Below are 25,445 nucleotides of genomic sequence, written 5' to 3' on the forward strand. Positions count from 1 at the left end.
TTAATTCGTTCCGCAAGTCTTTTCGTCTTGCGAGTTTTTCGTCTTGCAAAGCACAGTTTCCCATAGGAATGCATTAAAAATCAATTAATGCGTTCCTATGGAAACCGCCTTCAGACCAGGTCCGGGGACAGTCTGTCCCCCGACCTCTTCTGAAGGCGGGCGGGGGGAAAAAGTCTTTGCTCCCCCCCGCCTGCCTTCAAAAGCCGTCCGGGGGCTTTTAAATCACCCCGGGACAGTCCTGGGGTGATTTAAAAGCCCCCGGGAAGGCAGGCAGGGGGGACAAAGACTTTTGCCCCCCGCCCGCCTTCGGAAGAGGTCCTGGACCTCTTCTGAAGGCCGGCGGGGGGCAAAAGTCTTTGCTCCCCCCTGCCTGCCTTTCCGGGAGAGCGGAGAAACGCTGTGTCTCTACCCTACCAACTCTCCACCAGCAAGCAGCTTTTATAAAAAGCCTTGGACAGACTCAGTGAATAATCTTATAGACGGAGGAGTGTTGTGTTGTACTTTCTAAGGATTAAATGTGAAAACTGTTTTAAAATAAAGAAGGTTATTCTATGCTTTTAATGCACTGTACATGTACTTTTCAAGGTCGTGCATGAAAACAGTTTGCCATCAGAGATAGAGTTCAAAGTAAGGTCATCTCCAATGTATGGGTACCTTCGGAGGTTTGCATCAGAGGAAGGCTACCTCGGAGCAGAAGAAAATCCAGTTCTGTCCTTCAACCAGGAAGATATCAATGATGGTAACATCCAATATGTGCAGACTGTCTCCGGCCAACTCCAAGACTGGCTTTCCTTGGACGTGACCAATGGAATTCGGGGACTCAGTGGAATAGAAATTGCTGTGGACATCATTCCAAAAGTGATCCCATTAGAAGTACACAACTTCACAGTCACCGAAGGGGGTTCAAAAGTCTTGGATGAAGGTGTTATAAAAATCCCTAATAGCCATTTTGCAGGGCTCAAATGTGAATTTGGTTTGATTGAGCCACCAAAACATGGGCGGATTGCAAACTCTAACTTTCCTGGAATGGCACTGGCTCAATTTACCAGAAAACAGGTGAGATTACTGAAAACACAATTCTGTTTTAAATTATTCTTTAAAAAGCAGTTCAGATTATTATTTGGGAACTGTATAACTGGGAGTGGTCAATATTCCATTGATCTGGACAGTATGTTGCTTCTGGCAATGAGAAACCTCCCACATTTTAAAGAAACATATTGTCTTCCATTATTGTATATTGTATTGTTTATTGCATATAAAACAAGACAAGAATGATGTGAAAAGTAACATGACAGTTACTTAGGACATGTAGTGGTTGAATCCTTGCAGTTTCATTTTTGGAACAGGCTAGATGCTTAATTTGGTTACTCTCCCTTTTCAGCTAGAACAAGGATTCATCTTCTATATTCATGATGATAGCGAACAGCTACTTGACAATTTCACCATCATAGCAAACAGCACCGAACTGTGGAAGCAAAGCTTGCCTCAAATCGTATTTGTGACTATTTCACCAGTAAATGATGAACCCCCTGTTATAAGACGAAACAAAATACTTCGGGTAAGACCTGCATTATTTCCAAAGTTTTTCATCTGGGTTAATTGTGCCTTATTTCTGTAAAAGACAGCATGCACAGCTAGAACTGAAAAGGTCGTCCTAAATTCTGTAGAATTACCTTACATGCATGAGAAACACTGGCTAGTATCCAGTTAAGTTTTATTCAGAGTGGAGCCATTGAAATTAAGGAACCTAATTTAGGCCCCATCTGCGCTACACATCTAAAGCCATTTCATACCACTTTAAACAGTCATGGCTGCCCCTAAAGAACCATGGGAATTGCAGTTTGCTAAGTGGGGTGAGAGTTGTTAAGAGACCCCACAGAACTATTATTCCCAGACTAACCTGGAAAGAGAGATTGAGTCTTAAATCATGCTATGCTTTAAAATGCTTCTCCATATTTAATACCCCAACCCTCTGGTATTCAATAGATTTGCCCTTTTATCCCTTCACAACGTTTCTAACCCTCCTCTGAGTTATTTCCAACTTGTGCAATGTGCTGTTTGATATTCTGAAGGAGTGGTTAGTTCAGCAATGATCAGTCATTTTGACAATTTACCATTTGAAACTTTCTTCACCTTTTCCTTTTTGGAGGAATAATCCATCTGAGTGAATGATTCACAAGCCCTTTTTAATCAAAAGATTAATCACATGTTCATGATTGGCCTCTTGGGGAATGATATACGGTATGTGGCTTCTGTTTTGGATTATTAAGCCTTTGAATATATTCTAAGCAGAATTGGTCTCCTATATCCTGCCTGTTTCGAGTTAGCAGGAATGCAATTTTATCTAGATGGCATCAACTTGGATCCTCACCAGCCTTTGATGAGTGCAAGGCCTCCTTCCATTTCTGGAGGAAACTGGGACCCTGTTTCTCGGCTAGAGAAACCAGGGGTAGTGCAACATTTTTCACTGATCCCCCCTTCCCCATTCAGATCGTCTGCTTTGTGTGCAGAATATCCCAGGTTAAATCCCTGGCATCTGCAGGTAGGGCAGGGAATATTCCTTTCCTGAAAATCTTAGAGAGCTGCTGCCATTCAGGGAGACAGTACTGAGGTAGTTGGACCAATGGTCTGTCTGGGAGCCAGTGTGGTGTAGTGGTTAAGAGCGGTAGTCTCGTAATCTGGGGAACCGGGTTCGATTCCCTGCTCCTCCACATGCAGCTGCTGGGTGACCTTGGGCCAGTCACACTTCTCTGAAGTCTCTCAGCCCCACTCATCTCACAGAGTGTTTGTTGTGGGGGAGGAAGGGAAAGGAGAATGTTAGCCGCTTTGAGACTCTTTTGGGTAGTGATAAAGCGGGATATGAAATCCAGACTCTTCTTCTTCTTCTGCCCCAGTATAAGAGAGCTTCCTATGCTCTTATGTCACACACTATTCCAGAAAGTTCCCCAACCTTCCAGAACAGATTTTCAAGAAGCCACAGGAAGCAGAGGGGAGGGAAGATCTGCTGCTTCCCATTCACTTAGTTAGGATCTAAGGTGGCCATCATTTCAAGCATAGGTACAGAAGTTCATCAGTAGTACAGTAGTATATCTGTATAACCACAAGGGGGCCATGTTTTCATTTTTGTGGAAGCTTCTCCAGTCATCAGAAAACAGAATCATAGAATTGTAATGTGAGAAGGTGCCCTGATGATGGTTCATACCAGTTTAGTATTTAATTTAATTGTACAGCAGTGAGGCGTAAACACCCCCACCCTGTTCTAGAAACATCCCCATGGAAGCAGATTCAGTTCAAAGCAGGTGACTTTTTTAGAGTAATGTTTAGAATTTAAAGAATAAATAGACAGAATTAAATGATTGTGGATACATTTTGAGCTTTGGATATCCATGAACTCCAACAATCCCTTATACAGTGGCATAATTTATACCCCCTCCCTCAGATCCACTCAAGTTAAAAATAAAAGAGAAAAGAATCTGGTATTATATTTGTAGAATGTGTTGAGACAAAACTAGGAAAACAGATAATGATCCTTTTTTGGAATGCCCTGAAGTTTATGGGCTGGGCCATGAGGAAGGTAGTAATGTAAAGATTGGGAATCCATGGCAGTCCACAAGTTGTTGGGCTCCCCCACTCCCAGAAGGCATGGACAGTTACAGCCCCACAAACTCTGGAGGGTCACAGATACGCCAGCCCTGCTTTAAACCCGTTGAAATCAGGACTCAGCCATAAAAAACATGTCCCATCGATTTACTCAGAACAGACCTGTTGAAATTAATGCACCTAACTTAGCCACTAATTTCCATGGGTCTCCTCTGAGTAAGACATAATTGACTATGACCTATGTAACAGAATACAACAATAATACTGATGAAATCAAATCAGTAGAGATGGAGGGAGGAGTTTGGGGGTGTGATTGGTAACCACTGTAATACTGTAGTAACACCTTTCCAGGATTTGGGGAGATGGTAAACACCCACTGTGGTCCCAGAGTTACGTTACAACAATAGAAAAATTCAATATTAAAATAATTCCATCATTTTGAAGACATTGAGGTTTTTAAATTTTCTCTGGGCACAGGAAAGCAGGAAGCAGGAGAGTTAATTTTAATTTTGCAATACTGGGTCATTTCTTATGGCAAGGGGTTCCTATTCGCTTCCCGTCGAGAAGGGTTGCAACTAGACATTTCTGCGCAATAACCTACATTCTTTTTTCTTTCCCTTTTTGAGGCAGGGGCTACTTTATTGTCTCACTCTAAACACACATTCTGGCGATCCCATTTCACAATTAAAGTATCTGTTTTCCCTTAGCAGAGGCATCATCAGGTATCGTTTGATGTGGTGGCGGTGTTTCTATTGAATTCAACATGAGAATGAATTTTGTCAAAGATTGCTGTGGTTCTTTTAAATATTACATGAAACCTTATTGCCCAACAGCAGCTTAACATCTGACGCGTTCCTTCGTGATGAGGAAGGGGCTACAATAAAATGTGAAATTATAAGTATCTACAAAGGATGAAAGACAAAAGAGGGAGACATTAGCCTTTTCATGAAACAGTGATAATCCTGTGGCAACATGTGAGCAGATCCACATCGATTAGTTCTGCCTCTGACATCATAGATGCCAGATTACCTCTCACCCAATATCTGTACATCTAATGTGAATGTCGGGTGGGGCAAGCCTGCTTGCATGATATAACTCCCACTCACCCATTGATTCACCCAGGAGCATTTCTTGTGAATGGTGCTATTGGACGTAGGGTGCCTTTTCTCAGTCGTTAGCTTCATTCATTTTCTTTTGCAATGCTTGCATTTGTTCTGAAATGTTCTGGCCAGGGTACAAGTAACTGTGAGTGCAGGGGCAGCCGTTTGCACTTCTCAAATCACAGTCCCTGTTTCCATCCGAGGCCGCCACCACCAGTGACGGGAATTTCCGAAACAGTTTGTGATAACAACATACTGATGGGACAGTCAATCTCCAGGTGTCTCTTCTGGGTTTATCCTTATATATTTATAACCAGAGCGACAATATTTAGTTAATTGATCAGAGTAATTAATTAAAAACAACTTGAGGGGATTGTGCAGAAGTGGAGACTTTGATACTGTCCCAGGAGAAGATTATCTTGGAGGTCCAGAATTAGGTGTGAGCAAGACCCCCTAGCATGAAGCAAGTTTCTGTGACTGTTTTACCAGTGACGTGGAAGAGACTGGGGGTCGGGGAGGTGGTGAAGGGCTGGAAATCTGTGTTGCAAGCAGTACTGAGGACCATAGCAAGCCTGTTATTGTGCCAGAAAGCAGACCTACTGAATAGGGAAGCCAAGGTCTAGTTTGGGAGATATTTAGCTCTTTGAGGCATTGCAGAAATGCTAAGTGGGCTCAGAGTATTCTTATAAGAAAGGGAGTTCCCCTCACGTTTTTAATGAACTAAAAATATGGCCCTGATTATACAGTCATACCTCGGGTTGAATGCGCTTTGGGTTGAGCGTGTTACTTCTGGGTTTCGCCACTTGCGCATGCGCAGACGCTCAAAATGACGTCATGCGCAGAAGTGGCGAAAAGCGATGCACGCAGATGTGCCATCGCTAGTTACGTTTGCTTCTAGATGTGAACGGGGCTCTGGAACGGATCCTGTTCGTATCTAGAGGTGCCACTGTAATAGGGCAGCAGATTGTATTTTATCTTTTAAAGTAATTTTTACTGTGAGGGACGTATTGTTTCCTGTGCATGAGAAAAGGGGGAACTGGCCTTCAAAGGCGATTTGATTTATTAAATCTGCATAAATTTTTGCATTAGAAAAATAATAGTTTTAAAGAAGAAAACCATACTTTGCTGTTAGATGATGCACACAGAAGACATCAACTTAGAAGAAGCATTCTCCCATCTTTCTCACACAGAATGGAACACCTCTTCAGGAATGACATACATATATGCAGTTTAAAAAGTTAATTAAAATCTGCTGCCCCCATTTTTTTTTCAGTCAGTCAAAAGTAACATCTCCAAAGAGCCATCACGAGCTGACTTGTCAAACAGTAATGAGGTGGCCTTTCTTTTAAACCAGCTTTGTTATTTGCTCTTTGATGTTGCAGACACTTTTCCATAATTGTCACACAGCTGCTGCTAGATGGAGCCAGCTTCATTGTGTGGCAGGGGGGAAAATGCCGCAAACTGGAGAACAGAGCAGCCTCCGGAAAAAACAGAAATTAGTCATGTCTGATGAGTATGCATTTATGACAAGGCTTAGCGGATTGGCTAAAGAGCGGTTTGGGGATGGGTCAAGAGAGCTTGCAGAACAGCAGGCAAACCCTGGCCCAGAGGGGTAACTTCTCTTAATCCCTTGCATCAAGAACAACAAAATGTTGTGGCACCTTAAAGACTAACAGATTTATTGCCGCATCAGCATGTGTGTATGTTTCTTTCCCCCTTTTCCCTTTTACTATCTTGTGGCCATGTGCACATTGCAAGCGGATATCCAAGGTATTATTGCTTCTGGCATTCTTCCAAGCCATTTTCTCCTGGCGCCTTTCTTTTGACCCAGACTGTGAGGTGCAGAGCATCAGCATTAGCCCATCTATTTCCCTGTTTGTTTCAGTCATAGATTGGCCTGCAGTTCTAGACTTCAATGAAACACTGCTGCTATTGAGATAGGTGTCGAGACAGAGTGAGTCACGCAGACTATCTTTGTAAGCATTCAGCTGCTCTCAGGCTATACACAATTCCTTCTCCTACTGGTTCAATATCTTATTTAAGTCTTTGTAGTTTGAAATGATTTTAATGATGGACCTTCCTAGGTCTTGCCAACCTGCTTTAGTTGCAAAGCTGTACATTTAACCACTTGGGGTAACCGGAATCAATTTGTGTAATTATTTCCTGTTTTTCTCTTGTGTGTGTGTGTGTGGTTTTTTTTAAAGGTCTGGGTGGGATCAGTCACTGAAATAACTGTGAATGACCTCTGTGCAGAAGATAAAGATTCATCTCCCGCAGAACTCTTGTACTCTATTTCTCCTCCAAGCAATGGTCACTTGGCACTCAAGTCTACTCCAAACAAAAGCACCCTTAATTTTACCCAAGCTCATATTGAGGAAGGACAGTTAGTGTTTGTCCATAATGGTATGTCATGTTCATGTATCAGCTGTTGAGTGTTGTGATTTATTTTTTGGATAAATCTCCTACATTTTAATTCATTTAAGGATGCTGGTATAACCCAACATAATAATATAGGACAGCCTTGGCAAATCTGGTGCCCTCCAGATGTTTCGAACTACAGCTCCCATCAGCCCAAGCCAGCATTGATGTCAGATGGAAATACATACTAACAACTCAGAAATCAGGAAGCTAAATTTTAAGACATGTAAACCCCCCATGGAAATTATTCTGTCCATATTCCATTGATATGAAAGTGGGATATGGGAGGAGCAATGGTATACTATATGACACTTCTCAATCACCTTACAAAGATTGCTCAAATTTTCTTTTTTCTTTTGCAAGCCTAACAATTCCAGAAGAATAAGGGTGCTGAATGAAAAGTGTAGTCGTGACTTGCTACCACCCGAGTCGTGCAAACCAGACCTCCACCACCCATCCCAGTTTGCATATAAGTGCTAAGCCAAACCATGGCATAGTGTGACCGTGTGAGTGTGAAAGGTTTTGGGGAGGACATCCCTGCTTCTTTGCTCTGCTTCCAGTTCTGGTACTGGTGTGAAGCTGTGAGCTAAGCCATAAGTTGGCTTAGCTTATTGCCTCAACTCAAGCTCATGGTTGGTCTCCTCCATACAAAACAAGATCGATAGGCAGGGCTTGTTTTTGGTTTCCAGCTTGCAGTTTGACTGGAAGAGACCAACTACAAGCCTGGGTTTGGATGACAGACGAAGGCAAGCATGGCTTCTCTTTCTGCAGTCCATCAGGATGAGCCATGATCTCTTCAGAAGCCCACATTCTTGTTCATATGTGCTAAGCTATGGTTTGGCTTAGCAGTACGTGCAAACTGAGCCATTGTCTGTCCCTTTTCCATTGGATCTCTTTTGAATTCTGAAAACGTCTGATGCATTATGAACTAATCACACCTTCTGTAGATAATGCCACAATAATTTGTCTTGTTTACTCCACTGAGTAGTAAGTAGAGTCCATCACCCACTCAGATCTTTCACTTCGATATGGACACCAGAACATAGGGACCCAGTCCACATGTCATGGTAAACCATAGTTAATAAAACACAAAAAATACATTTCCTGGACTGTATGTCTCCCTCTGCTAATATGTGGAGAAAACAAAAACTGCGTTCCCTGGCTTATCATTATGACCAAACAAGGCATTTTGGTTTGGTTTGCTTGCAACAAATGACAACCAGCGAGTCAAGAACAAACCTTAGCTACTTATCATGGTTTGTTGATGGTAAAACAAACCACAATTCATGGTTCAGATAACGATTAGCTGGGGATCGTGGTTTGTTTCATCGGTATGCTAGCAGGGAGGAACAAACATACCAGAAAGGAGCAGTTGTGGTAAACCTTCAATTATGGCTTACCATGATATGTGAACGAATCTGCTGACTGAAAATACTGAAGTTCAGATTTTTTAAAAAGAATAAAAAGGATTCCATTGTCCAAGGTCCACTTGTAGGTACAAAGGTTGTCTGTACATAGAAACCCATCATAGTCATTCCAGATTTATATATTTTTTCTTAGTTACTTAGTTTTACTTTCAGAAGTTTCTGGATAATTTTTGTTGTTATAAGAGTCTATCCATCTTCCCTCAGGGGCCATGTCTGGAGGCTTCAATTTTCAAGTGACAGACGGTCTGAACTTTGCACCTCGACAAATTTTTAGCATCACAGCTCGAACTCTGGTTATTCGCTTAGAAAATAACAATGGACTGGCTGTCTTTCCAGGTGAGACTTTATATTTTCATTTTTAAATATCCAGGAAATAAGAATAAACTCTGGGGCTATGGAATGTCTAACCCAATATTCAGTGTTTAGCTCTTACTTTATGAGAAAGGAAAAAGGGTTTTGGGTGTTGCAAACATGGAGCTCCCACACCATGTTATAAAACAGGAAGCTGCTTTGCATCAAACCAGCCCATTGGTCCAACCTGTTCAGTATTGCTTGCTCTGATTGGCAGTAGCTCACAAGAGTTTCAGAAAGGAGTGTTTACCAGCTGCACCTGGAAATGTCAGGGATTGGACCTGGGGCCCTTTATATGCAAAGCATGTGCTTCACTGAGCTGTAGCCCGCCCCTAAGCTGGGGGTTGAGGGCCTGTGGTCCTCCAGATGTTGATGGACTACAACTCCCATAATCCCTCACCATTGACCATGTCGACTGGAGCTGCTGGGAGCTGGAACCCAAGAACCTTTGGAGTATCACATGTTTCCCATTCCTGCCTTTCCCAACCTAGTGTCCTCCAGAAATTGGACTCCCAACTCTCACCAACCCCAGCCAGCTTAGGCAATGGTCAGATATAATGGGAGTTGTAGTTCAATGGGAGTTGTAGTTCAAGTTGTAGTTGACTTTAGGTCAACAATAATTAATATCTGGTAATAGTCATATGCACATTCACTCAAGTCACGTATGAACTCTCTCAAAGACTATATATTGTCAGACCCTATGGGTGGATGCTGCTAACATGAGACATTCTGTATGTTTCCCATTATGAATCCTAAATCTTGGAAGCAGAGGAATATATGAAATTCTCTCTCTCACACACACAAATTTACTTAATTTGCCTAATTCAGTATGCTTACAACATTTGGGTTTTACTTTGGTTCAGCATATTTTTATTTATATATTTATTTTATTTACAACATTTGCACAATTCACAATAACTTAATGTTCTCTGGGTGTTGAACAGTAAAAACTACCAACCATGAAAATAAAATGCAGAGCTGCTCATAATGAGCTGATTTAACAAAAGAAGCAAAGCATGAGACTTGGGTTTCAGTCTGAATAAAAGTGATCGCATTAAGCTGCATGGGTAAGGCTTTTAAAATCTAAACCCCTGTCCCCGCAGTTGCTTTTGGTCTTCGGAGATAGCTCCAGGCATTAGCTTTTATAGGGGTTTTTATGGTAAGCCAAAGATAATTATAAGCAAACTATTCCTGGTGCAGTTTTGAAGGAGCTGTTCCACTATTCCACTTTCCCCATGTGAGAAAAGTAATGGATCTCTCCATACACTGAGCTCTGCTCTGCTAGGGCTGCAATAACTGCCAAGATTTTCTCTTGAGCACTTTTTGAGTTAGAAAAGTGCTCATATAAATTAAACACAGCTTTGGCTACTTGGATTCACCTCTCAGTTGTCCTGCATTTCTTAGACCAGGCTCTGCCAAGATGGCGCCTTCTATATGTTTTGGAGTACAACTTCCATCACCTCCTGCCTGCCCGCTCTTGGTTGTTGTAGTCCAAAAGTTGACAAAAGCTGTCTTAGGCTTTCTTGCAGTCTTCCTTCCCCCCGTTTTTGCTCAATTGTCATTAAACAAATGAAAATCTCTCAAATATTGAAACAAAAAAATGTGCTGTGCTTCTATCTTAATTCAGGTTCACTTTTAAAGTCTACTTTATATATTCATCTGGATATCTATCCTGCAAGTTATATATGGAGCTGTATCTGCTTATTGGCATTAGATTGGTATTCAGTCTTCAATCCATGTTGCTTCCACCTCCAGAACAGTCAAAGATAGGGCCTTTTTGGTGGTAACTCCACATTTTTGAACGCTATCCCAAATGAGAGCAGTTCCATAAAATTGGGCCCACATTACTGGGCACACGCTTCCTCGTGAACATGAGCCGTGGATCTTAGCCACAGGGAACCAGTAACAGTGACCTCCTGAAAACCTCAGTGATTGGGCAAGAATATCAGGGATCAGGCAGTCCTTGAGATGTCCTGGACCCAAGTTGTAAAGGGCCTTGTAGGTTAATGCAAGAACCTTGAACCTGACTGGTAGCATAAATCATTTTGCAGCAGCTGGAGGCTCTAGAGCAGACCCAGTGGTAGTCCCACATAGTAAAGTACATTGCAATAATTGAGTCTATGGCACAGCTAGCCACCGGGGCTACCTGAGCCTCCAGTGATAAAGATGGATCTAGGAGCACCCCTAGACTCCAAACCTGTTCTTTCGGAGTAAGTGCAGTCCCATCCAGAACAAGCAATGGGCCAATCTCTCGGACACAAGAGCCACCCCACCCAAAGTGTTTCCATCCAGAGTTCAAGCTCAGATTATCAGCTCTCATCCAGTCCATGATTTCACTCAAGCAACAGTCTCTAGATCACGCAGCCTCTCCTAACTCGGATATTATGGAGAAGTTGTGTGTCATGAGTATGCTGATGACACTTTGCTCCAGAACTCCTAATGACCACACCCAGTGGCTTCAGATGTAGGGAACAAGATTGTACCCTGCAGTACAATATAACCCAATGTAATGGTTGTAAGGGGTTACTTGTGTGTAAGTTGCCTGCTAGTTGTGTCCGATTGCCTGGTTCACCATGCCTTGGCTGACAGCCCACACTCCGTGGCCGGTCAGTCACTTGCAGAATCTGTCAGTGGGCGTTTCTTGAACCTTTTCCAGCATAAGAGCTGTTTGACGCCAAGTCTCCTCCTACTTTCCCTGCGCGGAACTCGTCTGCGCAAGTAAGGGGACGGCAGGGGTGTGCCAGCGCTCTCTCCACTAGTCTCTGATGCAGGGTCTTGGAGACCAGTCTCCAATTCCTCCATCTCCCTCCCTTCTCTACTGGTGTTGCGCTGAATTCCTTCCCCCCTGCTGGTCCCCTCTCCGGCATCGCTCTGGAGCCCTGCCTCCGTCTCTCGCTCTGATGTCAGTTCCCTGACACCCAAGGACCGTGTTGGTTAGGCTGGTCCTTTTTTAAAAAAATCCTGTCCTTTTTCTAAGTAGATGAGGCTGGCATATGTAGTATCCCTTCCTTTTATCTTCATGATAACCCTAGGAGGTGGTCTTGGTTAAGTTGAGAGAAGGTTACCAGTCCAAGGTCTTCCAGTGGCTATTATGGCTGAGTAAAACAAAGTTAACTGAACAACGTCCCAAAGCACTGCCTGTTTCAAGACACTAAAATCATATACAGTGGTACCTTGGGTTACATACGCTTCAGGTTACATACACTTCAGGTTACAGACTCCGCTAACCCAGAAATAGTGCTTCAGGTTAAGAACTTTGCTTCAGGATGAGAACAGCAATTGTGCTCTGGTGGCGCGGCGGCAGCAGGAGGCCCCATTAGCTAAAGTGGTGCTTCAGGTTAAGAACAGTTTCAGGTTAAGTATGGACCTCCTGAACAAATTAAGTACTTAACCCGAGGTACCACTGTACTTATGATTCTAAAATACATGATTCTGTGATACTGCCAATTTCAAGACAATTAAATGATTTGCAGTTCATTTCTTATACTTGTGAAAGACTGAACTAGTTTTTAAAAAAGGTTTCTTTATTCTTACTGTCCTTTCTGTAAGTTTGGTTGAGTTCCTGCTTGGCCTCTTTGACCCATTATATAATAGTCATCTGTTGAGTGCATGATGTAGCAACAAAAAACGTTAACCGCATAAGCATGGACGTTATTATTGGTGAAATACATCATTGTGGATTGCAGACAATATTTTGCTGCAGCAATGTATCAGTTTTGTTTTAATTACCTTGATTTCTCCATCCCAATATTGCATTTCTAGATTTCGGTTTAATGCTTTATAATTCTCGGTAGAAATAAAACAAGTTACTTAGTAAAACAAAAATTTTCCTTCCAGTAGCACCTTAAAGACCAACTAAGTTAGTTCTTGGTATGAGCTTTCGTGTGCATGCACACTTCTTCAGATATCTGAAGAAGTGTGCATGCACACGAAAGCTCATACCAAGAACTAACTTAGTTGGTCTTTAAGGTGCTACTGGAAGGAAAATTTTTGTTTTGTTTTGTTTTGACTATGGCAGACCAACACGGCTACCTATCTGTAACAAGTTACTTAGTAGTTCTCCTGCTGATCAATTTCCCCTTAAACTTCGCTGCAGTGAGCTTCTACAAATGAAGAGAACCTGTTCTGAACAGTAACAAAGAGCTGATTCAACATGCAGAAATTATGGGTGGTATTCAGTTAAATTATGGGTGGTATTCAGTTAAGTTTTACTGAGAAGACACCCACTGAAATTAATTATTCATGTTCATTCATTGCAGTGGGTTTACTCTGAGTAAAACTTAGTTGACTACCACCCTAGAAGTTGAACAGTTCTTCCTAGACCATACTACTTCAGACTGGGAGTTCAGTTGGCTTTTGTACATTAAATTGGGAGGGACCACTGCCTTGTCCTTGGGCGGCAAAATGTCTTGAGCCAGCCAATTACAATTGCACGTTAAGCAATTTATATGCTAAAAAGTGCTCAGTGCAATATTAATATACTGCTTATAATTATTCAGGTTCTAAGAAACCCATTACATCTCACCATCTAAAAGCTGTCACCAATGAAGTAGCTGAGTCGGAAAACAGAACTATACTATTTACTGTTGCAAAATCCCCGAAACTTGGAAGACTCATCAGTGTCTCTGGTAATAGCACACAGGATATTACAAGTTTTACGCAATCCATGGTAAGAGTCCGTTTTACTATGGGTGTCGGCAATATGGCTTTGTTACAAATACTTCTCTGCTGTCCGTTATGTTTACACACTTATTCGAGGGGAATTAGACAATATTTTCACAGAAAAAATCCTACCCTTTTCAATTGATCAATATGGGCAGAAGCTTGTTAGGGACAATATTATACAGCAGCAGTTCCCAAAGTGTGAGCCATGGAATTCAGATGGTCTGTGTGGCTTGCCTGTACAAATACAATTAAATATCACACAGTTGCTACAGCAGCCAGAATAATTACTAAGTGTTCCACCAAGACCCACAACAATTTATGAATGGTTTGGGGGTTGGGGGCATTTGGGAACCACTGTTATATGGTGTGCTAAGTTTAATGTGAAGGGTCAACATTTACTAAACCTATGTAAGAAAAGGGAGTGGAAGATTATGGCAATATATATATCCTCAACGTTATAGAAACCAAGTTTGCATTAGTTCTGGGGAAACCTTATAAATTTGAGGGAGTGCAGTGTATAGTTGCTAAGAGGCTGAACTGCAGGAAGTTTCTAGTTCAAATATTGCCTCTGCTGTAAACTGATTAGCAGAACAGTTTCAAACAAATTTATTCAGAAGTAATAACTTTTTTTTTTTTAAGAGGGCTTTACTACCTGCTAATTTAAAAGTATGATTGCATCCCAAGTGACTTCGGGCAAGTTACTCTCTCCTGTGCTAAAATGTGCATATGAGAAAAGTTGCTCTAAAGAAATAAAACAGACTTTGTTTCTTGGTAATATGATGCAACAGGCACTATCTTAGAAGAAAGAGGGTTTCCCCACACTATCGTCTTACACAGGAGGGAATGCGTATTTTAAGTCAGCACTTGCCACCTGTAGTTTTCGTAAGTGCTTGTGTTAGTTTTAAAACAAGTAAAATTCTGCTGATTGTCTGAAGGTTCCTTAGATCAGAGTTAATCAAAATATTTAAATGAATTAATCAGCTAAATGTTGTCGCCCTAAGATTGCTGTAAAGGGGTGTGGATCCGAACCCCACATCGGGCAAAAGATTCTTACATCGGAGGAGTTTGGACTAGTAGATGAACCTTGAGGTCCCTTCCAATTCTACAATCGCAGTAATGGCCTGGCTGGGACGTACCTTTCTCATCTGATTTGACCATAGTTTCCTGGTTCGGACATAATGAGAAACTATGGTTAGTTAGGTCACGTCCCATTTAGAATAAAGCAGGGAAGAGGCAATGCAAGGACAGCACACAGGGACAAGGCATGAGCCTGTCTCAGTTTATTAAGCTGAGATATATACAGCCAAACCATGTCAACAAATGTGATGTGTTTAAAATATTCTAAAGCACAACATTACTGACTCTAAATTCTAATTATTGACTTCAGTTTTAATTAAGACAGTTTTGTCTTCTTGTCGATCCTTCCTTTACTTTTCTGAAAGCAGCACATTTCCATAGTCATGTTGCAGAAGCCATGGTGCTGCCAGGTTGTGAGGTGGTTTGGGGCGCCAGCATCACTTCCTTTACCCCCCCCCCAGCCCCCTCATGCTGCCCAAGTTGCTCCTTCCACCCTGCTTTCCAAGTAGCGGGAAGGTAACACACTGGCTAGATTTTTGTTCCTTTCGTTTTGCAGTGGGGAGGGGATAAAGGAAAAATAAGCTGCTTGTTATCTTCCTGCTACCAGGATGGTAAGAGGAAGGGGGGAGACTGGGTCGGCTTTTCCTTCTTTCCCCCAAAACAGAAAAAGGGGCATATTCTTCCACCACTCCTTACCTGCCATGTGGGGAGTGAACAGTGTTAGCATTTCACTCCTCCGTAGCTGGATGTGTGATTGTTACATCACATGTCTGTGTTTCCTTTCTAGGCTTTGAAAGTGTGAGAACGGAAGCTAGTCTTATCTCTTCTACTCTATTGTACTGTCGTACTTTCTCTCTCTCTCTCTCTCTCTCTCTCTCTCTCTCTCTCTCTCTCTCTCTCGGAGAAGAAAGAGGAGAGACACCATGATTGCTTTTTGCTGTATATGTTGTTGTTGTTGTTTAGTCGTTTAGTCGTGTCCGACTCTTCGTGACCCCATGGACCAGGCACTCCTGTCTTTCACTGCCTCCCACAGCTTGGTCAAACTCATGTTGGTAGCTTCAAGAACACGGTCCAACCATCTCATCCTCTGTCGTTCCCTTCTCCTTGTGCCCTCCATCTTTCCCAACATCAGGGTCTTTTCCAGGGAGTCTTCTCTTCTCATGAGGTGGCCAAAGTATTGGAGCCTCAGCTTCAGGATCTGTCCTTCCAATGAGCACTCAGGGCTGATTTCTTTAAGAATGGGTCGGTTTGATCTTCTTGCAGTCCATGGGACTCTCAAGAGTCTCCTCCAGCACCATAATTCAAAAGCATCAATTCTTAGGCAATCAGCCTTCTTTATGGTCCATCTCTCACTTCCATACATCACTACTGGGAAAACCATAGCTTTAATTATACGGACCTTTGTTGGCAAGGTGATGTCTCTGCTTTTTAGGATGCTGTCTAGGTTTGTCTGTCTAGGTTTGTGCTGTATATATCGCTTAATAAATACTTAGAATGCACACACCAACGCTCTACTTTGTTTCTGCTAAACTCCCCTGAGTGAGCGTGCACATAGTTTTCTGATATGTGTCGCTGGAAGCGTGCTGGGACTGAAGATTTATGGACGTCCCGAGCTGCGCTTCATAAGGAAGATGCCCGGAGAGGTTTGTCTCATTCCGGGGGCTGCGTGTACCCCCCCCGGCGTGTTTTGACAAACAGATCACTTTTTCTAATATTGTTTTCAGTGCTTTAGGTAGAGATGGTTAGTGCACCAGCTTTGCAGAATTAAAGATGTCAGGCATGACTGTCTGCAGCATCACTTAGACGTCTTTATTGCCTGCTCTGTGAAATGTTTTTTTTTTGGGGGGGGGGGAAAGGCTGTTCAGGGACTGTCACTAGTCTGACCCTAGTGGTGCCATTGAGAGGAAGGAAGCTCGCTTGTGTGCTAATGTGCCTGCCTGTTCTTCTTGCTGTTGCAGTTTACAGTGGTACCTCGGGTTAAGTACTTAATTCGTTCCGAAGGTCCGTTCTTAACCTGAAACTGTTCTTAACCTGAAGCACCACTTTAGCTAATGGGGCCTCCTGCTGCCGCCGCGCCGCCGGAGCATGATTTTTGTTCTCATCCGGAAGCAAAGTTCTTAACCTGAAGCACTATTTCTGGGTTAGCAGAGTCTGTAACCTGAGGCGTATTTAACCTGAAGCGTATGTAACCTGAGGTACCATTGTATATTGTACCATATGAAGTATTCAAACATGAAGACACCCAATAAAACCACAATGTAAAAATTAAAAATGCACTCCCTTATGGGTTTTCACCTTCCCTAACAGTATTCTTAGGTAAGGGATTCTGGATTTGAAGGCCTTCTTCCTTTCACTTGTGAAAGCACCAGGGTCTCCCACTGAGCACTCGTTGCCATGAACCAGTGGATTTGTTAGCCGGCTTGAGGGTGAACCTTTTGTATTACACATAGAATTAAGGTTTTGCGGTCATGGAGTTCCCACAGCACTTTCACAGGATTATAGGTTTTAACTCTGAGGTTTGGCCCAATTCCACATGTGAAGTAATTCTTTTCTGTAGGCCAAAGAATTAGCTGGAAACTTGTTTTGGACCAGTTCTGCTGTCTTACCTGCATGTTCCAGTAATTTGTTTTTCCTCTCTCCTCTGGACAGGTAGATGAAGGGATGCTCATCTATGAGCATGCAAATAAGGAGGCAGTTTATTGGAATGCACAGGATTATTTTACCTTTACAGTCTCCTCCCCACCAGCAGCTCTGGATCCTCAGGTGTTTCTCATTAATATTTCTTACGAAATTAAAGGACATGATCGGACCACTCAGCTACTTGCAAATACAGGTAAAACCAGTATATTGTTTTCAATCACATTTGTATGATTGAGGAACTCACGACAGCTCACGTGAAGTTACCCCTTTCTCTCTCATAAAACTAGAATCTCGGGCCATTTAAGGAAGCTGAAAGTTTGACAGTGAGTAAAGTACTTCTTCACACAGTGCATAATTAAACTATAGGCTGCGGGTGGCACTGTGGTCTAAACCACTGGTCCTCTTGGGCTTGCCGATCAGAAGGTTGGTGGTTTGAATCCCTGCAATGGGGTGAGATTCCGTTGTTCTGTCCACTGTGGCAGGAAGATTAATAGCGTTTCCGTGTGCTCTGGCTTCCATCACGGTCCTCCTCCGTGCGCCAGTAGCACTTTATTCATGCTGGCCACATGACCCAGAAAGCTGTCTGTGGACAAACGCCGGTTCCCTCAGCCTGAAAGCGAGATGAGCACCATAACCCCATAGTCGCCTTTGACTAGACTTAACCACCCAGGATCCTTTTTTTTTTTTTAGTTAAACTATGGAATTTGCTTGCATAAGATTTAGCCACCTGCCTAGATGGCTTTAAATGAGGATTAGACAAACTCATGGAAGATGAGAAACAATGACTTGCTCTACTGCCAATGTCTATATATCTGGTTGCTGGGAAACTTTAGTGGGGAGAGTGTTCATGTACCCAGGTCCTCAATGCAGGCTTCCCACAGGTATGTGGTTGGGCACTGTGAGAACTGGAGGCTAGACAAGATGGGCCTTTGGCCTGATTTAGTGGGAGTCTTTCTATGGTCTTAGATTCTTTTTATCTTCACAACTACTCAGTGAAGTAAGAGGAATGAGTAGCTCAAGGTCATTTCATGTATGTGCAGGGACTAGAGCTCAAGTTTTGCTGACAAATTTGAACACTTATCTTACTCCGCACTGGGTCTCCTATTTATTTTGGCTAGTTAGAGCAACTCCTCTGCGCAAATTGTTAAAAGTATAATTTTTTTCCTTCCATTCCAATGGCAAACTAAGTAAACGGCTACTTCTTTCCCAACATTTCCTAAACTCGTTCTCCCCCTACATCTCCTTTTTTAGTCTTTTGTCTTTAGTCTTTAGTCTTTTGTCTAGTTCCTGTTTTGGAAATTATAGATCCTGCCTCAGATAGAAAGAACTCCAGAGAGAATTAAAATATTATAATCTATCATAATCTATCATAGCCTTCTAAATCATGATTTCTTGCTACTGTGAATTAAAACTACTTTTTCTTTCTTTGAAAAAACAATAGGTGCTGTTGTCCACGAAGGAGGCAAGGTTTTAATTGACAAAACTAACCTAGATGGTTCAAATTTGCTCTTTAAATTACCCGAGACACAACGTTCTGCATATGAAGTATGGTATCAAGTGATATCATTGCCCCAGCATGGCAAAATTGTGGTGGGAGAAAGAAACATTACTAGGGAGAAACCCAATTTCTCCCAATACATTCTTAACAAATTTGGAATCACCTATATACATGATGACTCTGAATCACTCATGGACCAATTTATTTTTGCTGTGTGGCTAAACCAGAAAGGCAAGTCTGCAGTGAAACCCGATTCTGGTGTTTTAGAAGAGACATTTAATATCACTGTTGTGCCCGTGAACGACCACACTCCAGAGCTAAAGACAAAGCAGCTACATTTGAATGTTTTACAAGGAGATACAGCAGTTCTAGGACCAGAAAACCTAAAAGTGGAAGACTTGGATAACACCCCGGAAGAGATCAAATACACTATCATAAGCAATCCCCCAAACGGCTACCTAGCATTGCAGACGCATCTCAACGAATCCATCAAGGATTTTACACAAGCTGATGTCGATGGTGGCAGAGTTTGGTTTGTGCAAGATGGAACTTCTTCCTCTGGCGTCTTCTACTTTAGCGTGACAGATGGAAAACACCGTCCACTCTACAAGCTTTTTAACCTTGAGGTGACACCCATGTCCGTCACCTTGGTCAACCTAACAGAGGTGGTGCTTTCACAAGGGCAGAGCAGTGCTGCTATTACGAACGTACATCTTTCGGCGACCACAAATGGGAGAAACACTGAGATCAGTTTTGAAGTAACAGAACCCCCCAGATACGGGCATTTATTGATCGGCAACGAGCGCGTCACCAAGTTTTACCAAGCCGATTTATATGCAAGTAGACTAGTGTATTGTATGACGGACCTCACTGCAACTGGAGATAGGCTGGGATTCACGGTGCTCACATTGGACAGTAATCTAACAGGACAAGCTATGAACATCACGATCCAGCCTCTTGTGCGAACGGCACTTAGCTTGAACATTCCAAATAGGGCGGCTTACCAGCTAAAAGCCAGAGACCTGGATGCTTCGCAGCTGGCAAACTTGACAAACAGCAACCCCAAGTTTGAAGTGATGGTGCCTCCAGCTTATGGGAAAGTGCTAAGGAGGTCATTAAGCAATTCTAAAAGTGAAGCTGCATTCACACAGAGCGACATCGACAAGGGTGCTATATTCCTTGAGGCAGATGCCAATATGACAGGGGTTGATGTATTAAATGATTCCTTCACATTTGTACTCAGAGCAGACAAAGTTCAGCCTGCCGTGGGCCAGTTTCACTATGCCATAGTGCCGCATGATCCCTCGCTCATTCAGATGTTTACACCGGAAGTGCCTCTCTTAACCACTAGCGCAAACATTTTAAAGACTTACACCGTTACAAAAAACGAACCTGTGATTTTCCCAGAGGGTGACAGGCACACTGAAGCACCAAGCCGCACTCCGTGGCATAACCAAAATCACCAGGGGCATCAAAACAATAAAGAGGCATGGTTTAATGAGGAGGTTGCAAGGGGCAGATCTGCCTGGACCGAGACCACCATCAAAACAAGCTCCAGAAGCACCTGGGTTCAGCCCCCTCTTAGCAGCAACAGACTGCTCATCATTGTACCGCTCGCTGCTGTGGCAGTTCTGTTCATTGCGAGTGCGGTGGCCGTTTGCGTCTTCCTAATGTGTCACAATCCCAAAAAGACCAAGCCTCTCGTTGCAGGCCAGCCGCCAGCAGCTCTCAGCAGCCCAGGCTTTTGCCAGGAAAGGCGTTTGACTGTCCCCGTGGTCACAATGACACCCCTGCTAGAAGGTGCAGGCAAAACAACCACCTTCCCGTTCACGGCGGTCAGACGGGAGCATCTTCATCCTGTGCCAGTTGCCTCAGCTCCAGCCAAAGAAAGTCTTCTGCAAAGCAGCTGGTCTAGACTTGACCCGGAAATGATCCAGCACTGTCGGAAAACCAACCCAACTTTGAAGCGCAACCAGTATTGGGTCTAGTGTGCCATTGCATCAACTGAGGGACATGTGGGCTTCTGCCATTTTGACCACGGTTGCTTTTGATGGTGTGTATTTATTTTAGGTTAAAATATGCACTCCCTGGTTGTTGCCTCATTAGAAGCCCTGGCAGGTCAAGTGAATATATTAGTGGGCTTTCAGTGGGGTTTTTAGTGGGGTTGGAGAACCTCAGACCCTGGGGCTGAATGTGGCTATCCAGGCAACTTTACCTGGCTTCTGGGACTCTTCCCAATCACCCTCCTCCCTGAGTCTGTTTGCCTGGCTAGAATGGGTCCTTGAACTCTGAAAAGTTGTCTGGATGGAGGGCAGAGAGGGATGTGTGAGGATGTGTAGAAACAAACATAGGACTCAGCTACGTTCGTAGATATAAAGCGCTTTATATGTGTTAACAACACTGTGACGCCAGATGGCACTGTGGAGTCCCGTCTTTCGCCAACGGGATTTCTCTGTATGAAGTTTACAACGCGTTTAACCGAATTGCTTCTTTGATGTGTCTACATCCAGCCCTAGAGAAGTAAAATTAGCATGCCTTGTTTCACCCACGTCCATTCCTGGCTCCCAGCCACCACTGGCATGCAGCCCAGAAGGGAAGGTAGCTTTTTTAAAAAAAGGTAACCCACCCCTGAACTAGATACTTAAGGTCCAATCTTGTTGGTCAGTGCACAAGCAAAAAACCCCCAGAAAGAAGCACAGGGGCCACTTCATCCCACTTTGGGTGGCTTGGCAGTATTGGGGGAATATCTAAGATGATGTGCCTACTTCCCAACATGCCTCAGTGCTATTCTGCTTGGAGCAGCTGGTATTTCCAGAGTTAGTGCATGCAAAAGCTCTTGCATCAGGGTGAGGAGCCTTTATTCTGTTGAGTACTGCATTCTCTCAGGGGTTAACCATCACATGCTAGGGGTAGTTTGGGCTTGAGCCAGAAGTGGGCAGAGTCAGACCTGAAATGAGTGAACCTCTCCCTTTCTCTCTGCCACCTTTTCTTTTGGTTTCTGCCCCCCTTCTCTCAATCCCTTTCCCTCTTGCTAGCCGCCAAGACTTAAGCAGAGGGCCACATCCCTGTAGAAATAGCTGGGGACAGAAGTGTCCTAAAGGCAAAGGTAGTTTAGAGGCTGAGGTTAGGGCTTAACTCAGCAGTTCTCAACCTGTGGGCCCCCAGATTTTGTTGGACTACAACTCCCATCACCCCTGAGCTCTGGCCTTGCTAGCTAGGGGTGATGGGAGTTGTAGTTCAACAACATCTGGGGACCCACAGGTTGAGAAAGGCTAGCTTAACTGGTGAACTGCAAGGAGGGTGTATTTTGGGGTCTTAGAGCTACCCTAAATCACAGCAGGGAATTGGTGCAACATTCTGATAAGCACTGTGAAACTTCCAGATTGGCCAGGCTTTTGCCTTGTCAACAGATGTTGGAACAAAGATGGAGCCTTGATATCTAACGTGACTTGCAGGGTTTGTACCTGCCATAGTTTGCTGGTTTGGATGTTAAGGTTTGCCCCAGGCCAGGAAGTTACGGATCAAGTGGAGCACACGGGGGAGAAGGGCGTATGCAAACACAGGGCTTTTTCAAGTATTGCCAAGCTATGGTTTGGTGTGACAGCCAAACCATAAATATCTTATCAATCACATAATACTTTGTATCCTTCTATGCACATTTGTAGACTTAGGGTTTCATGGGTAAAATATGCCATTTTTGACTCGAGAGTCTCTATTTTCAGAAAAGTGTCCATTTTGTTACTTTTGCAATCAGCTGGGGAATGTGTGCAAATGCTTCTATGCAACAACAATTTTAAAAAATCAAACTTGATATCAGCAGTTTTGCACCCTCTCTCGTATACTGAGTCTACTTCCTTTCAAAAAGATGTGGATATTCTCCTCCCCCACCAAAATAATGGGCCTGGTGCTAATCTCTACCACATCCTTCTGACCTTGGCACAATCAGAAGGCACAATTGGAAGACAAAACAGTGTCATGGTGATTTTGAAAGGTATTTGTTTAGGTCTGTGAGCAAGGAAGCCACAATTCTCTTGAGCAGATGAAATGGATGGCATAGGGCATGTGCTGTCGTGAGCCTTCACTGCTTTGTGTGTTTTTCGTTACAAATGCTGAACGTAGTTAAAAAATACATGCTTCACCTCTCATCCGTATAGCAAATCTGCATGGCCGTCGGCCAGTCTGCAGCATTATCTTTATGTTTATGCCTTAGTCTAGAGCAATATATCCTCTTGTATATTGCCAAGCCTGGGCCAAAATTCTGTCTCGAGTTGCACAAAATAAGAACTGATTTAGCTTGAAACAGGTTCAGTAAGAACTCTGTATTAGAACAGCAGAAATGAAGCTGTTTTGTTGTATCACAGAATGTGTTCTTCAGACTACTATATGAAGTTGAAACAGAAATACACTGTAAAAAAACAGCAACACTTGCCACAAGTCTGTAGAGTCAAGCGTGAGCCACCCGTCACATACTACGGTCTGCCAGGGACTTGACGTCCAGTTTCTCTTGTCCTAGGTTGCCAACAAGATATACCTGTTGGTCTGTGTTCTGCTGTTGGGTTATGCGCTGTGGGCCACTCTGAAAATTTCAGGTTCTCATTTTTCTGATCTTCAGTTTCCCACATTTCCTAATCAGTTTGTGAATTTTCTTGTGAATTTTATTTTTAGTCTTCATGAAAATTCGCCAGCCCTTTAGTGCGAATTTCTCCCAATATGCTTAGTTTTATAAAGCAATTTCCCTCAGTATAATGCATTTTCGTTTGTTATTTTCACAAATGCATGCTTTTCTATGCGACCTAGTGCATCCACCCCCTTAATCATTACTTGACAGGTGAACTGCACTGAAAAAAATTAGAGAAATGTGAATTTCAAAGGATGGCTGAGTTTTAGTTCACTTATTGTTTTGGAAAGCGAGAATTAGGTTTGGCTATAAAGGCAAAGTGGATCAAATTTCTCCGCCACCCCTAGTTGTGGGGGCCTGATGCCATTCATGCTTAAATACCACAGAAGACTGCTACACAGTCGGTGCATTATTTTATTCTTGTTTGGTTGAAATTGCATTGCTGCAAGCTTTCAGTTATAATTTCTAAGGAAAATACGCTTTTAAAAAAAATTCGGGTAAGCTTTATTTGAAATGTTAAGGAGAGTATTTCTTCTAGAAATCATGACTTAAAGCTTGCAACAGTGCGATTTAGCTACCAAAGGGGCCAACCTTTCCCTCTGCTTTAGATATTGACAAAATGTGTGCTGGTTTCAAAAGGTGCAGAAATGAGAGGTGACTATACGTGTGTGTGTGTGAGAGAGAGAGAGAGAGAGAGTACTTAATAATACATCAGAATATGTAAAAAGACAAAATAGCTTTGGGACAGTCAGCTGGTTAGTTAATGACATTTCTCATTTCAAAAAGTAACTATTCTCATCCCAAGATGTACGTGTCTAGACCCACACATGGCACTGAGCTGCTATCGTTTTCTTGTTTTAAAAGAAAAGCAGCCTGCATTGTTGCAAGACACAGCTTGCCATACACCGGAACTGCTGTTGCACTGAGAAATCTTACCAGTCTGCTATGTGCTGTTGGTACAGTGCCACAAAAGTCGAACACTTTTAGGCTCCACTGATTGCAAGCAGAAAAAGGAAAACAAATGAAATGAATGAAATGGGGAAATGTTGCATTCTGGCTGGATTTCATTTTTTTAACCTTGTAATACTGCAGCCATAAAAGTGGAGGAGGGAGAAATTAAGACTAATCAATCCCCTCCCACATCCAGTACTTTGCTGGTTTTGCACTGGCAGTGGGGAAGTGAAAGTAGAGTAGCACTCTTCAGCTCCCCTGTCCTCTTACATTTTGATTGGATTTACTGAATTCCGCCATACGAGCTTCGCTGCTGGCGTAGTTTCCTTCCTGAATTGTTTTTTTGGGGAAGACTTGGGATCCTTGGCATTCCTGCTTTCCCCAGATCTGTCCCCAACACATACTCCCTGTTAGTTTCTATCAGCATTGGCATTGTGATTTCAGGGAAGGCAAGGGTTGTGAAAGTTTCTTTGATAATGGGTAACAGGATATATGGGGTTGGGCCTCGCTATGTGAAGGCAAGCTTCTCTCTTTGCCCTCAAAGGAGGAAACCCACCCCATCCTACAGTCCAGGTAGACATCTTCCCATGAATTGCAAGATAAATTGTTCCTTGCTGTTTTTTGTAACACTGGGATTTGAGAATAGCGTTTGATTTCCAAATACCTGCCAAAATCACAAAGCTGAATTGTGATAAATTGGCTTTTATACAGAAAGTATATTTTATACAAGGAAAATGTCTGTTGCAAAATAATTTATGAAAAATTGAAACTGTAATGTAGAAATGCAATATGGTTTTATTCCGCTGCAAATAAAATCTAATGTCAAGTTCCTTTGTCTTTTTGTAATTTGTAGCACATACAGTGGTACCTCAGTTTACATACGCTTCAGGTTACAGACTCCGCTAACCCAGAAATAGTACCTTGGGTTAAGAACTTTGCTTCAGGATGAGAACAGAAATTGTGCTCTGGTGGCGCGGCGGCAGCAGGAGGCCCCATTAGCTAAAGTGGTGCTTCAGGTTAAGTACAGTTTCAGGTTAAGTACGGACCTCTGGAACGAATTAAGTACTTAACCCGAGGTACCACTGTACTGAAATCTTGGT

General features: G+C 42.9%; 1 protein-coding gene across 1 annotated transcript in view; it reads left to right on the plus strand.

Moving 5' to 3' along the window:
* LOC309379970 (chondroitin sulfate proteoglycan 4-like) overlaps window positions 1-25,171 on the plus strand; it is a 36,098-nt gene extending 10,927 nt beyond the window's left edge. Inside the window, exons 4-10 of the mRNA XM_081929529.1 lie at window positions 586-1,056; window positions 1,382-1,558; window positions 6,905-7,103; window positions 8,750-8,881; window positions 13,396-13,565; window positions 17,288-17,471; window positions 18,720-25,171. Coding sequence (XP_081785655.1) covers window positions 586-1,056; window positions 1,382-1,558; window positions 6,905-7,103; window positions 8,750-8,881; window positions 13,396-13,565; window positions 17,288-17,471; window positions 18,720-20,764 — 3,378 coding nt within the window. The 3' untranslated portion in view covers window positions 20,765-25,171. The remainder of the gene's footprint in view (window positions 1-585; window positions 1,057-1,381; window positions 1,559-6,904; window positions 7,104-8,749; window positions 8,882-13,395; window positions 13,566-17,287; window positions 17,472-18,719) is intronic.
* Window positions 25,172-25,445: the final 274 nt, after the last annotated feature.

Source organism: Podarcis melisellensis, assembly GCF_964234715.1.
Source record: "Podarcis melisellensis genome assembly, chromosome: 11".
NCBI lineage: Eukaryota > Metazoa > Chordata > Lepidosauria > Squamata > Lacertidae > Podarcis > Podarcis melisellensis.